General features: G+C 36.7%; 1 protein-coding gene across 4 annotated transcripts in view; it reads left to right on the top strand.

The window, feature by feature from the left end:
* The first annotated feature begins 260 nt into the window (after window positions 1–260).
* Window positions 261–17,287, top strand: part of LOC131436211 (disco-interacting protein 2) — a 267,172-nt gene continuing 250,145 nt past the window's right edge. For 3 of the 4 annotated variants that reach the window (XM_058604825.1, XM_058604823.1, XM_058604821.1), the window contains exons 1-2: window positions 269–439; window positions 922–1,258. In XM_058604825.1, coding sequence (XP_058460808.1) covers window positions 1,174–1,258 — 85 coding nt within the window. In that variant the 5' untranslated portion in view covers window positions 269–439; window positions 922–1,173. Of the gene's footprint in view, window positions 440–921; window positions 1,259–17,287 lie in introns of all 4 variants that reach the window. The other variant, XM_058604822.1, reaches the window with a different exon arrangement.

Raw genomic sequence — 17,287 nt, 5'->3', positions numbered from 1 at the left:
GTTATAATGAAATCTCTACTATGGCGCTATCTCTTGCTAAACACTCTGATTGGTATAGTAAGTTTATTTGCACCCAAATATTAATCCAAATGCTGTAAGAGTGCTCAATATTTCCACAGTTGATCTGAATCGTCACTCGTGAGTTCCTCGTTCCACACACACTCCTATATTATGAATGCAAACATGAGAAAATGAAGTTTGAGAATGTATAGAAAATGTTGAATCCACACTAGGCATAACACATCTGAGCTGCAGTTTTTGTGCGACCGTCGAGATGGTATAAGCTTAGTTCAGGTGTTGTAGATTGTAGAAGAGATCTTTTCGCTATTATGCCATGTGTGATATGAACTGATTTCTGTTTGCATTTCCTTAAATCACCAGAACAAGGGAACTTCATCCGGTCAAATAACATCAAAAGGAAAAACGAAATTTACATAAAGTTAGTTATATTATGAATTTAAATTTGTGGTGTCAGTGGTTTATTGTGTTCAGAAGCAACGACCAGGAATTTTATGCGAACGGTCCAGATATGCTTGTGTTGAATTGCTGAAGAAATAAAGGAAATCGAATACAGAGACGTGCAATAATATGAAAGAGCAATGTGAAGGCAAGAGTTTTTAATAATCATTGAATACAAGTTCGTTTGATTAGTCTGCTTCGGATTGTTTCTTCGTCATTGGAGATTGCTTTTACTTCTCATTTGCCCTTCTCACATTCGTGTTGTTTTTATTTTTGTTCTCTAAGTTTTCCGTCAGCCTAGTGAGAAATGAGCAAGTGAGGTTTTTTTTGTGTGATTGAATGCAGATTCGTATTCTCTTATTCATTTCTTCGCTGTACTTCTAACTGAAACGTCAACTCACAGATCGTTGTCATGAAGAAGAGCGACCGTGTTTTTTTTTTACAAATGAGTGTTCTTTGCAGGAGTGTTAGTGTTGTATTTTGCTTCTCTTCGAATTTGATTGTGTATCAGAGTTTTGCGAAACAGCGAAAAGGTGAAAATAGTGGAAATTTGAGGAAAATAATGTCGCTACAAGATTGAAGATATAAAGATATTGTTGTGAATAACCGTGATAGTGAAGAAAACGGCAGGAGTTGCATATTTGATTCATTATTAGTTTGAAGTTTATCTACCACGTTAGTGCGGAACGGCTCAAAAGCTCGGAAACGGCAAAGATGAGTGACATCATTGTGGATTACGGGAATCTCCCGGAGGACATTCGAGAAAAACTGGCCGAATTGGAGTTGGAACTATCTGAAGGTAAGTCGTTTTATCCTATTTGCGGCGAAATCCTTGTCTAACCAACGAAAAAAGCTAGTAAAATTTTTGCAGACGGATCGATAATTCAATGACATTTTCTCCCTTGGCTTCCCACCACTTACTCTCTCTTAACCCGCCCACTTCACGACGCATTCTTCCGATGGCGCCCGGCTTTCCCTGTTTTCCCGTTTTAGATACTGTAGCAAAAGGGATTTCATTCACCATCGCCGCCGTCTGATTGCGTGTTTGTTCTCTTGTGGAAGCTCTCCAAATTTGTCTGCCTGCACCGAGATTCGGACATTTAATTTTACTTTGACTCTCTTCTAACGTCATAGTCCTTTTCTGTCTCATCCTCTATTGCATTCTTTTGGCACCTGGGAACCCACCGGATAGCCCTCATTTTTTGGCAATCTCTGGCCTTAGTCTGTCACGTTAGTGACACCGCAAATAAAAAAATTCTGTTTTTAGCATTGCCACTCTCCAGTCGAAGGCCATCTAAATTGCCTTCATGAAAATCTATTTTGTTGGTTAGTTAACGTTCTTAACTACACTATTTTTTGGCCATCGAACAACAGAGAAAAATCATATTTAAATGGTGAATAAAAACAAGTGTAGTTAAGAATACATTCTACTAACGGTTTCACAAAAAAAATAGTGAATCACGATCTTGCAAGTATACAATTTTACAAGAAACATTCTTGTAAGATTGCATTAAAAATTAATTAATTTCCTTACAAAAAAGTGATCTCTCCTTACAAAAGTGATTTCCTTACAAAAGCCTTGTCTCTCACCTATGCAGCAAATTGTCGCTAATAGTAAAGTGCTCTAACCTCACTGATTTTTGGGTTGTTTAAAAAAATATCAAAAGAACTTAAGTTCCGATCTCACATAGAGAAACATATATCAACAAGGATGCAGAAAAAATGCTTTAAATTCATGCGACAATCCAATGTTTGAAAAATTTTATAATCGATTCAAACAAAAATTAATGATTGTTAACAATGACAATCTCCAGCTCTTCTGCTTATCGCTTTTATTGTTTTACGGAGTACTGGAATTGTTGTTAGTCATAACATTAATGTCAGTTGATGGTTAGGCGATGAACTTCTTTTTGTCAGTATTTCCATAATTAGTGTCGATTTTTGTTTACTGTTATTCTCAGACAGTGTCGAATTAATGTCATTTTGTGTTATGCGTTGATAACTTTTGGTCCGATGTCTTGCAAGAATTATCTTCGTAAGCAGGTTTCGGGAACGATTGGCTGTGGCTGGTTAATTTTCTAAGGTGACCAACGATGCTTAATAATGCTACCTTGTTTGCTGACAGAAGACCACTTAAAAAACATATTTCATTCAGTTCAGATGCAACACACATGAATGCATTTTAACATCTATAATCAAAAGTAGCCAAATTCACGGCGAAAAATAGATTAGCTCACAGCGTTGAGCATAATAATGTCAAGTTTTAAATACTTCTCAGGAGCTTTAGAAACAACTGCATTCAAAAATATAGAGCAGTACGGCGAGCTTCATCGAAAGAAAAGTGGAGTAACTATTTCCAAGGCGTACGGAATCGTCCTTCTTACTTGGTTTTTGGAGACGAAGTAATGGTAAATGGGACATAAGCCCATACCGTTCAAAATGAATCCTTTTCGGTACACCATCGCAGTAACGAACGAACACCTAAACTCAAACATTTCTATGCCAACTCCTAGAGACCCCAGTACTTCAGAGACATGAATTAACAACCATAAAATACTACAGTAAGGTACATTTACCACGACATGCAATGACACTAACAATCGAAAAAATCGATACATAAAAAGAAGGATGTAAGTTGGTATGTTTGTAACGGCATAACTCCGGAACTACTGAACGGATTGCTGCCAAACTTGGCACAGGTATTTTATATGGAAAGGAGCGTAGCAAGTGTCATTAACATGAAAAAAACTCATATAATTTGACGAGAATCGATGCTTTTTGAAGACCATAGAAACATTTTGCATGTCATAGATATGATTTTATAGGGGGTGAATATGGCAAATGCCTTTAACAAGGGGAGTGTAATGTTTGTAACGACGTAACTCCGAAACTACTAAACGGATTGCAATAAAACTTGGCTCAGATATTTCTTGCTCTTCAGAGATGGTCATAAGAAGGGAGGGAACGTAGTGTCCTTAACAGGAGGAGTTATGAAAAAATCATAAAAATTTAAGAGAATCGATACTTTTTGAAGACCATAGATACTTTATGCACAACTTAAATATGATTATAAGTTTGTTGTTTGTAATGTTTGTAACGGCATAACTACGGAACTACTGAATAGATTGCTATCAAACTAGGCACAGATATGTCTTGCTTTTTAGAGACGATCATTAAGACATTTCCAGGGGGGAGAGTTTGTAGTAAGTGACTTTAACAAGGTGGAGGGGCAATGAAGAAATTTATGTAATTTGAAGAAAATCGATATTTTCGAAGACCGTACATACTTTTGGGAAAACTCAAATATAGTCTTAAGGTGAAATGTAGCGTCATAAAATGCGCGCAAAATTTTATCCGCTTCAGTTGAACGAACCGTCGCACAAAGCGTACCAAGAAAAACGGCCACATAGTAACAAGAACTTTTTCCAATGATTGAGCGCAGTGGGTTTACCTCTCGTTATATTGGCTTGTAAAAAAGACGGGACGTAATGGATTTTAGAATTCTTCACACTTTGAATATATGCTGATTCAATCATCATTGTTAGTGATTACTCTTACACTAGAGCTATAAATCATGAGTAAATATGAATGATTAACATGAGGTTATATGTATATGTATTGACTAACGTGCTAACCATGTATATGCCTGATTTTAGTAGCAAGCATCGATTCTCCTTCAAAAGAACGGTTGAAGACAAGAGAACATTCAAGTATTTTCGATATCTTTGCCAGTTGTTCACCAGGCCCTTCCCGCCGATGAGATAGAATTTACGTAAAAGTATTCACCATTAACTTTTTTTCGGAAGCGACTTTCGGAATTGTATAGCATGATGAGTCTAGAAATGTCTGTTTCAACGATAACGAACCGAAGACCAAACAGCCTCTGGCCTCCGGTGCCAGAAATCATCAATAGTTTAATAATTTCTTAGATTACATTATTGGAATACATTCCAATTATAACTAATAGTTCATCATACCATGCAGTTAAAATTATTTAGTGAATCTTTTCTCAAGCACATATTTGGGGCACGAAATTGAATATAAAGTTATTTCGTAGTTCCTTATTATTCAGTCGATTTTGAAAGCAAAATCAAACGTTGATTCATTGTATTCATAATAATTGAAAAACCAATGAATTCCAATAAGTTTTCCATGCTGACTGGCTCGAAGCTGGCCCTCAATGTTTATCACATTGTTTGTATAAATGACAGCTACTTAGAAAATAAACGATTTCTTACAATACTCATTTTATTGTATTCAAGTCGTTTTTATTTCAACACAAAACCCAATGCTGCATAAATTCGCGTCATTATTTTATATCTATTTTTTGCTCACGATATAATGCCACCGTGCCCACCGTGCATTTCTCACACCACCTCAATACGAAATAGCAGCGCGCAAGCAATAAAAAAATGCAGAAAAGTTTATGAAAACTTTTTCAATTTTCGGTTGTTTTCGCTAAAATTTTATAATTTTGAGTTGCATTTTCAGATTCTTTGTGAAATTCTGCTAAAAATACTACTTTTCAGTTCTAAAATCATCCCCGTGGGACGGAACAGTAACCGTTTATACATTTCAAAAACCAATTACGGCTCGGCAAAGCAAAATTTCAAAATTCTAAGAATACTTAGTTATGATAAATTTGATTTCGAAAACTTAAGTGTTTTTGGTTTTTCGAAAATCGGTCTAGTTTTTGAATAATTGATTAAAAACGCGATTTTCGCATTCCACTACATTTCACCTTAAGGGTATTTATGGGAGGTGAATATAATGAGTGCCTCTAAAAAGGTAGTTTAATGTGAAGTTGATAGAACTTTCGGAAAACGATATTTCTAGTTAGGTACAGATATTATTTGAACTTCAGATGATCCTAAGAGTATTTTTAAGGGGAAAAGTGGATAAAGTAAGGATGTCATCCAACGGGGTTCAAAGTTCGAATTGTTTTATATGATCGACCATAACTCCGAAACAACTCAATACCACACCTAACTTGGCACAAGTTATCATTGTTGCTCATAGGTTGCTATACAAAAATCGACATTTTTCGACAGACAGATATTTATAACAACTATGGTCGGAAGTATATTTATACGCGTGAAAGGACACCAAGTGTCGCTAATAAAGAAGCTGGAAGTCAAATTGTTTGTATATATCAGCAAAGTTCCATAACAACTCAGTAAATTATCCCCGAAAAACATAAAACTGACCCGATTTGACGAGAATGTCGTTTAAATTATGATTATTGTAAGAATTGAGATGGCACACTGGTCGTGTGGGGTAATCTGAACATGTACGGAGTGTTGTTCAATCGGTGGCCGTATTTTCGCTACATTCAGAGTATTTCGTTTGGCAGAACATGTTTTAGAATCTTCGTGGCCTTGCCTCCACGAAAAATTTCCGAGCCACGCCGAATAATTCAGCGACAACGAGCCAATGAACGCGGGTGCGATTGGTGAACAATTAGCGCCCCAAGCCTGACTGATTGGTAAGGTGACTTTTTTCAAGGAAAAGGATATCGAAGAACCGCAGAACAAAAAAAACATTGCAGTAATTCTATGCGTAGGAAAGACTGGGGCGAAAGTGGTCACTTTTGGTCTTGCGCAAAAAGTATTCCAGAAAATAATATTTTCACTCAGAATGTTAAATTCAGTTCGAAAGCTCAAACCTTCAGTTACAAAACGCATAAGTAGAACTTATATGTGCGCAATTTGGCTCGGAGTGCATCAACTTCTGTACCGAAAATCTCAAAATAGGTGGGACGAAGATGGCCAACCACTTTTTCACGCAAGAAACAATCTGACAAAACCATATCGTGTGTAAATGAGCATTTGTTAAAATCATTCGATGGTTCAGAATCTTCGCTTATCTTTTGTGCTGTCGATGCCGAAACGTACTCAATTCGTCGGTAATATCGTATTTGTGATTAACGATTATGGAATGGGAGACTTGGGCATTTTATTGGTATGTACAAATCGTGTGAATCAGTTTTGAAAAAAAAAAACACTAATAAATTTACGGCTCAGGCCGAGTCTAGTGGCCATTTTCGCCTTCGTTTCAAGCTTGCAAAGTTATAACACAAACAAAAATTATTTTATCACAAATATTACGAGTACTATTCGATTTATTGCATGTTGATTAAATTCTGGAACTAGAAAATTTAACGTTTGAAGAAAAATTTGACACTTTCGCTCTCACCGACTACTGAGACTCCGGCTGAGTGGACGGCATGTCAAATGAATATAAGCCAATTTTAGCTAATGCTCGGGTCCACGTATAGAGGGCCTTACCGATAGGATGGCGTCAAATTCAAATGGCGCGGACAAATTCAGCTCACCATTATTAGGACGGATCATCGTGCGTACTTTGGACTCAGAAAAACCCTTCCATCGAGAAAAGTACGCCACCGCACAGAGGACCTTTAGTGTTTTCGAAAGAAAGGTACTGAAGACCATCTATGGAATAGTGCAGATGGAAGACGGAACGTGGAGACAGCATATGAATCACGAATTGCAACAGCTGCTAGGAGAACCACACATCGTGCGGACAGCTAAAATCGGACGTCTACGATGGGCGGGGCATGTCATAAGAATGGCCCGATGAAAATCGAGTAGTTCACAAAAGCATTCTTCAGTGTTTATATCACATAGTAGGCATCATTGTTCCAACCAAGCGCTTGACATTTGCGTTGCCTATCTGTATGAGAAAAGTGATGCTAATCTAAAAAATCCTTCTTAGTCCAATTAGTGGAATTTTCATATATCTTGAAAAATCACCATAGTACACGAAATTTTCGAAATCGAAAAAAAAATTCGATGCCAAAAGAAATGAAACGTCGAGATTTACTGTCATCTCGAAAATTTTTTTTGAAAATATCGACTTTCTGGGACTTAGTAAAAATATCAAAAAAATCCCAGAAAATCAATTTTTCCAAAAAAATTTTTTTTTTGAAATAACACTAAATCTCGAAGTTTCATGAAATTTTAGGACTTTTGGCATAAAAAAGACTGCCGGGCAGCACCCCTTACGCATGTCCGATTTAGCTCAAATTTTGCATGAGGACATTTTTCGATGGGAATTATATATCCGGAACCAAAAGTCACAGCCATTTGGTCTTCGAACTTGAACAATAGCTTTCAAACGGGCCTTAGTTTGTTAAAATCTGTTTGGTCATCTCTAAGAAACTTGTGCGGTAAAAATACAACGCATTTTGTAGGTTACGTCACTTATACCATCATACCTCCGGAACAAAAAGTCACAGCCGTTTGATCTTTAAACTTGGTCAATGGCCCGACAGTAGCTTTCAAACGAGCCCAAGTTTGTTAAAATTGGTTCAGCCATCTCTGAGAAAATTGAGTGCGTTCAAATATCTTCGAAAAGTGCACACACACACAGACATTTTCCGATCTCGTCGAACTGAGTCGAATGGTATATGACACTATGGGTCTCCGAGGCTCCGTTCGAAAGTCGGTTTTTCCAGAAATTCTAATACCTTTCTATAGAGAAAGGCAGAAACAGTCTTTTATCAATGGTACGAAAGTTTCAGAAGAGGCCGTGAGTCTGTGAATGATGATGAGAGAAGCGGTACGCTGTCGACATTGATTACAAGGGTGTTGTGCATCATGAATTCCTTCCACAAGGCCAGACCGTCAACAAGAAGTATTATTTGGGTGTTATAAGTCGTTTGCGTGATGCAATTCGCCGAAAAAGACCAGATTTGTGGGCAAACAACTCATGGATCTTGCAGCACGATATCGCACCGTCACGCAATGCCATCTTTACCCGTGAACATTTGGCTGAAAACGAAACGAATACCATTCAGCAACTACCAAATTCACTTGATTTGGCTCCATGCGACTTTTTCCCAATCGGTCGACTAAAGAAACCGCACCGTGGAACGCGTTTAAGCACCCGAGATGAGATTATGGAAAAATCTCAGATGGCTCTGATGGCCATTCCGAAAACTGATTATAAAAAATGTTTCGGGGATTAAATTAGATCAAGCGCTGGCATAAGTGTGTTGCAGGGGAGTGTTTTGAAGGTAACAATATCGATTTTGATGAATAATCTTGTATTTTTAATTTTCTGAATAATTTCCGGGAACTTTTTGATCAAGGTAGTATGTTTCAAACAAATCAACAATTATTGACTGATATGCCAAATTTAAACACGATCGTGCAAGCACCGATGATGCACCACGCTCTTGTCGTCCAAATGAGACTGTTGTTCCGGAAATAGTTTCAAGGAAAGTTCGTTTCATTTAAATGGAAATCCGAAAAATGAAGTTGCAGGACATAGCTGACATAAAAATATCAAAAGTTCTTGAATATGAAAAAATGTTTGCAAAGTGGGTTCCGCGTTTTCTCACAGCTGATCACAAGTCGATCGTTACGATGGTTGGATTTCTTGAATTTAAATTCGAATTTCTATCGCATTCAACATATTCACCAGATTTAGCACCCAGCGACTAACAATCACTCAATAAGTCGGGTGAGTGGCACACAGATGGCGTTATCATTATCACATGGCGTTTATTGAGTGCCGACTTTCAAAAGTTTAGGCGTGAAATTTCATGACATTTCGAGTCAGAATAAAAGTCGGCACTCAATAAACGTCATGTGACAATGATAACGTCATCTCTGTGCCACTCACCCGACTTATTGAGTGATGTGTTAGTCGCTGGGTGCTAAATCTGGTGAATATGTTGAATGTGTTAGAAATTCGAATTTAAATTCAAGAATTACAATGAAAAAAAAATTCATGCGTTAATTTATCATTGCTTCTTGACGAAAAAAAACTGTGCCAGCTAAGCAATGGTTTTATTTTTGTTTGTTAAATTCGTTTTGGATTTTTTTGCTCTCTATTTCCGATACTTTCGGACACGGAATTCGGAAATCGGTGTAGCCGAAGTCAGTAAAATTCACCATTTCATTAGATTAGGAATTTTTAAAAATCGTGGTGCGTTCCACATAAAATTTTTGGATGCCTTCCGGGATCGAAAACCAAAATGTATGTGAAATTTTTACACTGATCATCCTGTATCTTCTGAACCTGAAGTCGGATCTGATTAAAAAACAAGCAGTTTTTATGGGACGATAAAACTTTTTATTTAAATGGAAGATGAACGAAATCGGTTCAACCATCTACTAGCAAAATGAGTGACCAGGGCTGGCAATAATCAACACCGTACTTCATCATCACTGAGCTCAGCTCACCTGCAAATCGGTTTCAAAAGCATCCCTGAGCGAGTTGAGTAACTGGGTAACCATTTGTGTAGAGAAAACATCGTCTCAACTTCGTAGTGTCAGGCAATCAGCAGATGAGCGCTGAGTGCCCATCAAATATTAGAACCCACTGAGAGACGAGTTGTGAGTTGTGATTTTATATGTTTGTACATCAACACATTGAATCAGATTCTTATGACACTGTCTCGCTTGTATTCCCCATCCTCCAGAGCTGCCATGGGCGGCCAACGTTCGAATCGATGCCATTTCAATCCAATTCTCAACACATGTTCTCGTATGCTGGAAAACGCATTCGGCTCAGCAGTCAGTTGTGTTTAGCTCGAGACATGAAATTCACTCGTTTATGGTATACATCATGCTACGGTTCGACTTTTGTTTTCGTACATTAATGCTTACTCGTTTTGAGTACCAGAAAAAACAAAACCGAAAATGTGGGGTGTGTTGGCAGCTCTGTGGTTTAAGCATACACTCACCGGTGTAGCTCGGTACGGTGATGCCAAACTCAGCACTCACTTTTTAAAACTAGGAATATGAGTTAGATGCTATGAAATCAAAACTGAGAACCAGTTCGGTTTCACATCTCATCCAAGTCAGTCGATAAACCAAAACCGCTTACGTTCGGGACAGAAGAAACCAAGTACAGTATTGTGTAGTGAACAATAGAACGATCTCGAAATGAGTGAACCAAACGAACAAAAGCTACCGCCGGTACGAAAAAATACAATTATTGTTGACTTCAGACAGTGCAAAATTCGACCTTCGATACGAGAACTTGAATGTTTGCTTAAGGAGCAAATGCATCTTGACATTAAACGTGTGCATTTACTTCAATGCAATAAGACCAATAATGTTGTTTATATCCAGTTCTATAAAGAGTTGGATGCAACTCAATTAGCTAAAGACAATAATAATGTGCACTATGTGGAGCATGAAAATATAAAGTACAACATTACAGTATATATGGAAGATAGTGCTATAGAAGTGCGTGTGTATGATCTTCCCTCAAGCGTCAACGATTCTTATATTCGCAAAACTATGTCCCAATACGTAGAGATTCTCTCTATCGAAAAAGAAAAGTGGAAGAATTTTTTCCCCGGTATTCTAAATAGCGTACGTTTGTTACGCATGCGCTTGAGGAGGCCTATACCTTCTTATGTGACATTCGGTCAGGATACAAGAATACCGTGCAAATCACTTGTTACCTATGACAAGCAGATGGCCACATGTCAATATTGCCAAAAAGCTGTTCACTACGGTAAGCCATGTGATAATCCGGACAAGGAGACAACTATACCAAAGGACAACGGTGCTTCCTTCACACCAACCCCAAGCAACCCCAGTACACCTGTGACAGTCACCAACAACAGGGAAGTATCCCCTTCAACGAAACCATCCAACGTAACCCCTATAGAATAAAGTACACCAGCTACAGTTAACAATTTACCATCCAACCAACCAGCAACTGCAAACAATGTACAATAAGGCGCATCTACAGGAACTAGAAACGAAATCAACAACAATACCACGGCAATGGATGACGAGACGAACCACGAACAAACTGCCCCTCAATCCTCGCAGGAGGAAAATGGAAGCTCCTCTCCCCCTAGAAAAAGGGTGACAACGAGATCCAATACAAAAAAATTTTCATCTAAAAACTCAGCTAAATCGGCCACGTGAAGCTTATAACGCAAATAGGCCTGAAAAAAATATCTTTTTAATAAATAAAAAAAACTGAGAACCATCAATACCATCATAATTTGATGTCAGCGGTGCTCTGTATAGGTGAGTGTGTTTGTTTAGAACAGCGATGAGTTTCATCTTTACCATAATTTTACGGATTGCATCGTAAATCATGAGGTGAGCTGATGAATAGAAAAAATCGAGCCTCATGAGCGAGTTTTTGCAACCCTTGCGAGTGACATTTTATTTTCATTAAATATATCACCAGAAGACGAATCCAAATGAAATGCAGAAACCTTATATGGAAGCATATATATGTCATATGAGTCTAAGTTTGCAGAAATCAGTTGAGCCATCTCCGAGAAAAATTAATTTTCTTATCTCGACGAACTTCTTCGAAAGGTAACAAGAGTGTAGAAAGTTGTATTCTTTCAGCGATTATTGTTGCAAGCAATATAAATCAATATAAATAAGAAATTGGTTTGAATTTGAAAACTGCCATCTTTCTAATACATAAAAAAGGGTACTGTGCATAGTTTTTTAAATGATAAGAAACAATTGCAGAAAACAGTATTGTAGTATTGTAAAATCGTGTTCCACTTTGCTCCGAAATATCGCTTTATCATCAAGCGCGTGAAACTCCTACTACTGAAATAAGGCGAAAAGTCGCTTACACAAAATATCGTTATCTCCGATGAAAAAAAGGGAAGGATTTTAACAGTCTATGACTTGTTGGATAGCTATCAGCGTTCGGAATTTAAGTGTAAAAACATATTTTCAAGATCAATTGTAACCTATATTGTGACACATTTAACTATGTTTACAAGTAATAAATCACATTTTTTGAATCGATATGTGACTATGCATGAAACATGGATCGATCACTTCACTCCGAAATCAAAACGATCATCATCTGAGTGGACGCCAGCCACGTCCGAAGCTGGGAAAGTTATTGCTGCAATCTCCATCGACTATCTTGAGAAAAGAAAAACAATCAATAGCGAATACTACATAGCGTTGTTATATAGTTTGAGTAAAAAAACTTTTAAACAGTTCGATTCTCACCTTGTCTATGGTATTCTAGAAATAAACCCGTCGCGTACGCTTGCAAAGTGTTGTATAGACAGACAAGAAAAATATTGATTTCACACACATTTGATGACACGCGACTAGTTAGGCAGACACGCGTTGATCTGAAGTGAGGAGCTTCTATACTTTCGTGCAATGCTGTCTCGGGATGCTACAGAATCTAGAGCCCGCAATCGATCTTTAATCTGGAAGAAACTCAAATCTTTGATTGAAATTAAATCCCAGGACAATCCTGGCAATTCCCATTATTACCATTACATTAAGTAACTAACTTTTAGCATTACATTAAGTAGTAACTTTATACTAGTACTATCAGTAGTGCATATGACAACGTGTGTCGGTTATGGATGAAGAAACGCGTAGATAAGCATGTTATGCTTGGCTATCTCAAAAGGTGCGAGCTCATAGAGTATGAGCAAATATTTAATAACTGTTTAAACGCTATGTCTAGGGCCATCCGTGAAAGTATACAGCTATTAGGAAGTAATGAGAGATTGCATTGTGCTTGTTTTTTTCCTTACTTACCGAACCGCAGTTTACACCGGGGCAGCTTTAGTTAGACAGATGCAGTGCGATACCGGTGTATTATGCAACATATGCAACCCTTGTGATAATGTCAAGCAAGCAAAAGCACTTCATGCGTCTGGAGTGTAGTAATTAAGTCGATGACGTAGTCCAATACGTTCCAATTTGTCTGGGACTCGTATATGGGATTAAACCGCAGTTGCATTCTGCCGGCTAATCTTGTGTAATTCACAGTTGAATTGAAGCATTATATGACAAAAACAATGAATTACATCAATTTTTATACACGCTTAAAAATTAAGAAAAAGTTATTCTTGATCGAACAAAAGGTCTTCCTAAAGGTATTTGCATAAACCCTCTTTTTTATATTGCGCCTCTTCTCGGTATATACCTTTCCTGTATGCTAGATATACACATACACACACCTACATGACTTTTGGATGCGGGCTGAGCGCTCGATTTACCACTTCCGGTAGATGACACGTTTCAAGCCTCACTCACCTCACTATCAGGGACTGTATTATAGATTGTACAACAGTCTGTGACAGCGTGAACGGTAAAGTTATTCGCAGGGTCCTATGTAAAGCCATATAGCTGAAATATATAATACTTTCGATGTTATGGTTTTACATTTATAACCAAATAAGTTACTTTTGATATTAGCAGAATTTTTTTCTGAAGGCTTCAACAGTTCGACAATGTTGCGTGCGTTGGTGTTAGAAAATATAATATGCAAACGAAAAAATGAACTTATGTTAGTACGATTGATGAAACAAACTATAAAGTTGTCGAAACCATCGTAGTATCCCAGTGCTCGGTTTCAATTCAACAACTATTACACATCATACCAACCAAGAAAAGAGGTTAACGCAAAAGTAATGGAGCACAAAATAAACACTTCTCTAATTGGTCTACAGTCGGCTGTGGTCGAGAATAAAAGTACTTTGGATGGACTATACTGGAATCAGCCTAGTGCAAACGAACGAGAAAAGAATAAAATAAGCAAACAATAAGAAGTAAATGGAAGGTACTTATTTCTGTTGTTTCTTCATTCCGGGGGCCTTCCTGTTTCTTTTTTATCCGGGGGTAGATAAGCGGCTCGAACGGAAAGCAATGTAATTGCGACGGTAGAGACGGTAATCGGTATCGGCTGATGCCGATGATTACTATCATCGGATTTTTAATCAAACTGGAAAATCTGTTCTTGGCACCGTGGCTTTCTTAGAGTAACAGATTTTATTCTACAATGTGTATGAAATAGTCATATGTTCATGAATTCATTTTTATTTTGTTCATCTATTTATACTCTCAACTCAACACAAAACTGTTTCGTGTAACAACTGACTCAAATATTATTTTTTGTTGGTCAGTTTAAAAAAATAATTTCGCGTGTGAAAAATCGCTCACAAATAATAGGCTCGTAATTTTGCCCCAAACAAATGTAAGAGATTGTATACTGTACAACAATATCAGGTCCAGTTTAGACTTAAATGTGGTAGTTGTATAACTATAAAACTCGGACTACTTCTTCAGTTATCAGTATTTACCAGAATACTTCTGTAGTTGTAACAGTGCATCGGATTCAACCTCTTGAGGAATTAAAAAATTTCAAACGAATTGATTAAGCAATATCCTATGATTTTATTATTTTCACGTTTCATCTTTGACTTATCAGTGCAGAGCGGTTCAAATTGAACTGCATAGTGTTAAACTCGGCAGTTCAATTTGAACCGCTAAGCAGACGTAAAGTTTCTGCTACTGCGAAAAATTGATCCAGATCCGACTCTTGGTTCCGGTAAAACAGTGTAAATCCATTTTCATGAGTATTTTTTCACAAATGGATGCAAAACAAGGTGCGAATTTTTATAAAACATACTGGTAGTTTCATCTAGTTGGCAAAACTTGTTAGTTAGTGGATATATAAATCTATTTCGGGACTACTAGTCCCCGGAGTTGCTCCCGAGCGCACCGGTAATAGTGAAGAAAAGCTCCCAAAACGGAACTCACTTCGATTTCTCAGCAACAGTTAAACCGATTTGCACAAATTATTATTCAAATTAAAGCTCACAGTGTCTTGAAAGATACTGTGCAATTTCATCCAGATTCGACTTCCGGTTCCGAAATTAAAGGGCAATGAGTATCAAATTTTCAAACTGTCATACAAAATGATGCAAAATCGGTACGCATTAGTACGTGCTGGACCGAAAGAAGAAAACACCACCGCCTAGCGCACAGCGTGCTTTGTTCAATTTTGTATAGCGTGCAGGGTTATCACATTTAAATCTATATTACCTTGAAATAGCTGTTTACAAATTGCAAAGGTGATGGTAGTTTAAACCAAAGAAAGCTTTTGATTTTATTCAAGTTTGAAAAAGAAAATTTTGGCAGAATCTTCTAGTGATGTTTTTGAAAATATAAGTAATTTGAAAAAGGGTTCATTAGGTGGATTAAAAAAAGTTATTTCTTCCATGTCATTGATTGTTATTAAACATTATAAATTTAATGATAAAGATCCGGTAATACTACACTTTTAAGAACATAGATCGGTGTGGTAAATAAATAGTAGGAAAATGCTACTCCGATAGATTTGAAGTAAATACATAAATAATTTAATTAATCATTTTTCGCGGTGAATTATATATTTATTCGTTCCACGATAGCATTTGAATTTTTCCCTCAATTTCCACGAATAGGAACTGTGAATCAAGACTTTCCGGGAATTTGTAACCAATGGGTTCCAATCTCGCCAAAAATGATTCAAACCAAAAAAGAAAATATATCTGTATAAAATGTTCATTACGACCTAAGTAACAAAAGGAAACAAACCGAGTTTTTTATTGCATTTTGTTAAGATTGTTTTCATCTATACACTACCCGAACGCCATTGTTCTATTTATTACGGATATAAAACCTGGCAACACATATAACGTATGTCAAAGGCAAGATAAAATACCGTCAATGCTTCATACGTCAATTGGCAATGTTTTGTCCAATGTTAGAAAACATACACAAATAAGAATATTGGCACTTACGACAAAACATTTCCCTGAGTTTATCTTTTTAAAAAGAAATTATAATTATTATAATTATAATAAGTCAATTATTAAGTGAGACTGGCGGTAGAATTGAATGCATTAAATGGGTTTGAACTGCTATTGCTATCAAATACGATGTCAGTGATTCAAATTTTTCATACATCCAAATTAGAACCAAAAAGGAAATTGATGAGGTTAACTCTATTCATCTCCCGCCTATCGAGACCAGTTTGATTTCACTATCTACAGCGTAGTTGAACGATTTAAAAAAAACTATTACCCTATGTGGTCAACAAACAATATTATATTACATTTCTTCAATGTTTGACTCCTGCAAAGAAAGGACGAAAACCAAATAGAAATGTACCGGACGATTATCAGGCTAACATATACGATTGTATCATTGATGACTAATAAAAGAAATTAAAATTATTAATAAAATTACACTGCCTTTTGATTTTTTAATTAAGTTCAATTATAACCTAAAACTCGATTACATCCTTTGGTGCTAATTCTACGCAAAACACAAATACGAACTGTATACTTGTTATGTAACATATTTTTCGATTAAAAAATGTTATAATAGTTTCATTCGATGTTCCTGAAGCATATGAAAACCACAAAAGAACACTGAAATTTTTCCAAAACGACCTAATAAACAGAAGCAAAACGACTTATGTACCCAATCAAACATAAATAACGACGTATCACACTGTCCAATGTACACGATCCAATTTCAAAACGACGTAAGTGGCTTTCTCGCTTAAAAGTCATTTTTGTGGCTAAAAGTTGCTAGTGTGTCCTTATAATATGATGCGTGCTCACAAATTGAAAGATTTAGTGAAGAGAACAGAATAATTTACATTTGTATTTTTAAATACGATTTAAAATTGAGCTACCATTTTTCAACATCGCTTTTCTCAGTTCGGTTTCACATCTCATCCAAGTCAGTCGATAAACCAAAACCGCTTACGTTCGGGACAGAAGAAACCAAGTACAGTTTTGTTTAGTGAACAATAGAACGATCTCGAAATGAGTGAACCAAACGAACAAAAGCTACCGCCGGTACGAAAGAATACAATTATTGTTGACTACAGACAGTGCAAAATTTGACCTTCGATACGAGAACTTGAAGGTTTGCTTAAGGAGCAAATGCATCTTGACATTAAACGTGTGCATTTACTTCAATGCAATAAGACCAATAATGTTGTTTATATCCAGTTCTATAAAGAGTTGGATGCAATTCAATTCGCTAAA

Source organism: Malaya genurostris, chromosome 3 (assembly GCF_030247185.1).
Source record: "Malaya genurostris strain Urasoe2022 chromosome 3, Malgen_1.1, whole genome shotgun sequence".
NCBI lineage: Eukaryota > Metazoa > Arthropoda > Insecta > Diptera > Culicidae > Malaya > Malaya genurostris.
Note: the sequence above shows the minus strand (reverse complement) of the source record. Positions and strands in the feature narration are given on the sequence as shown.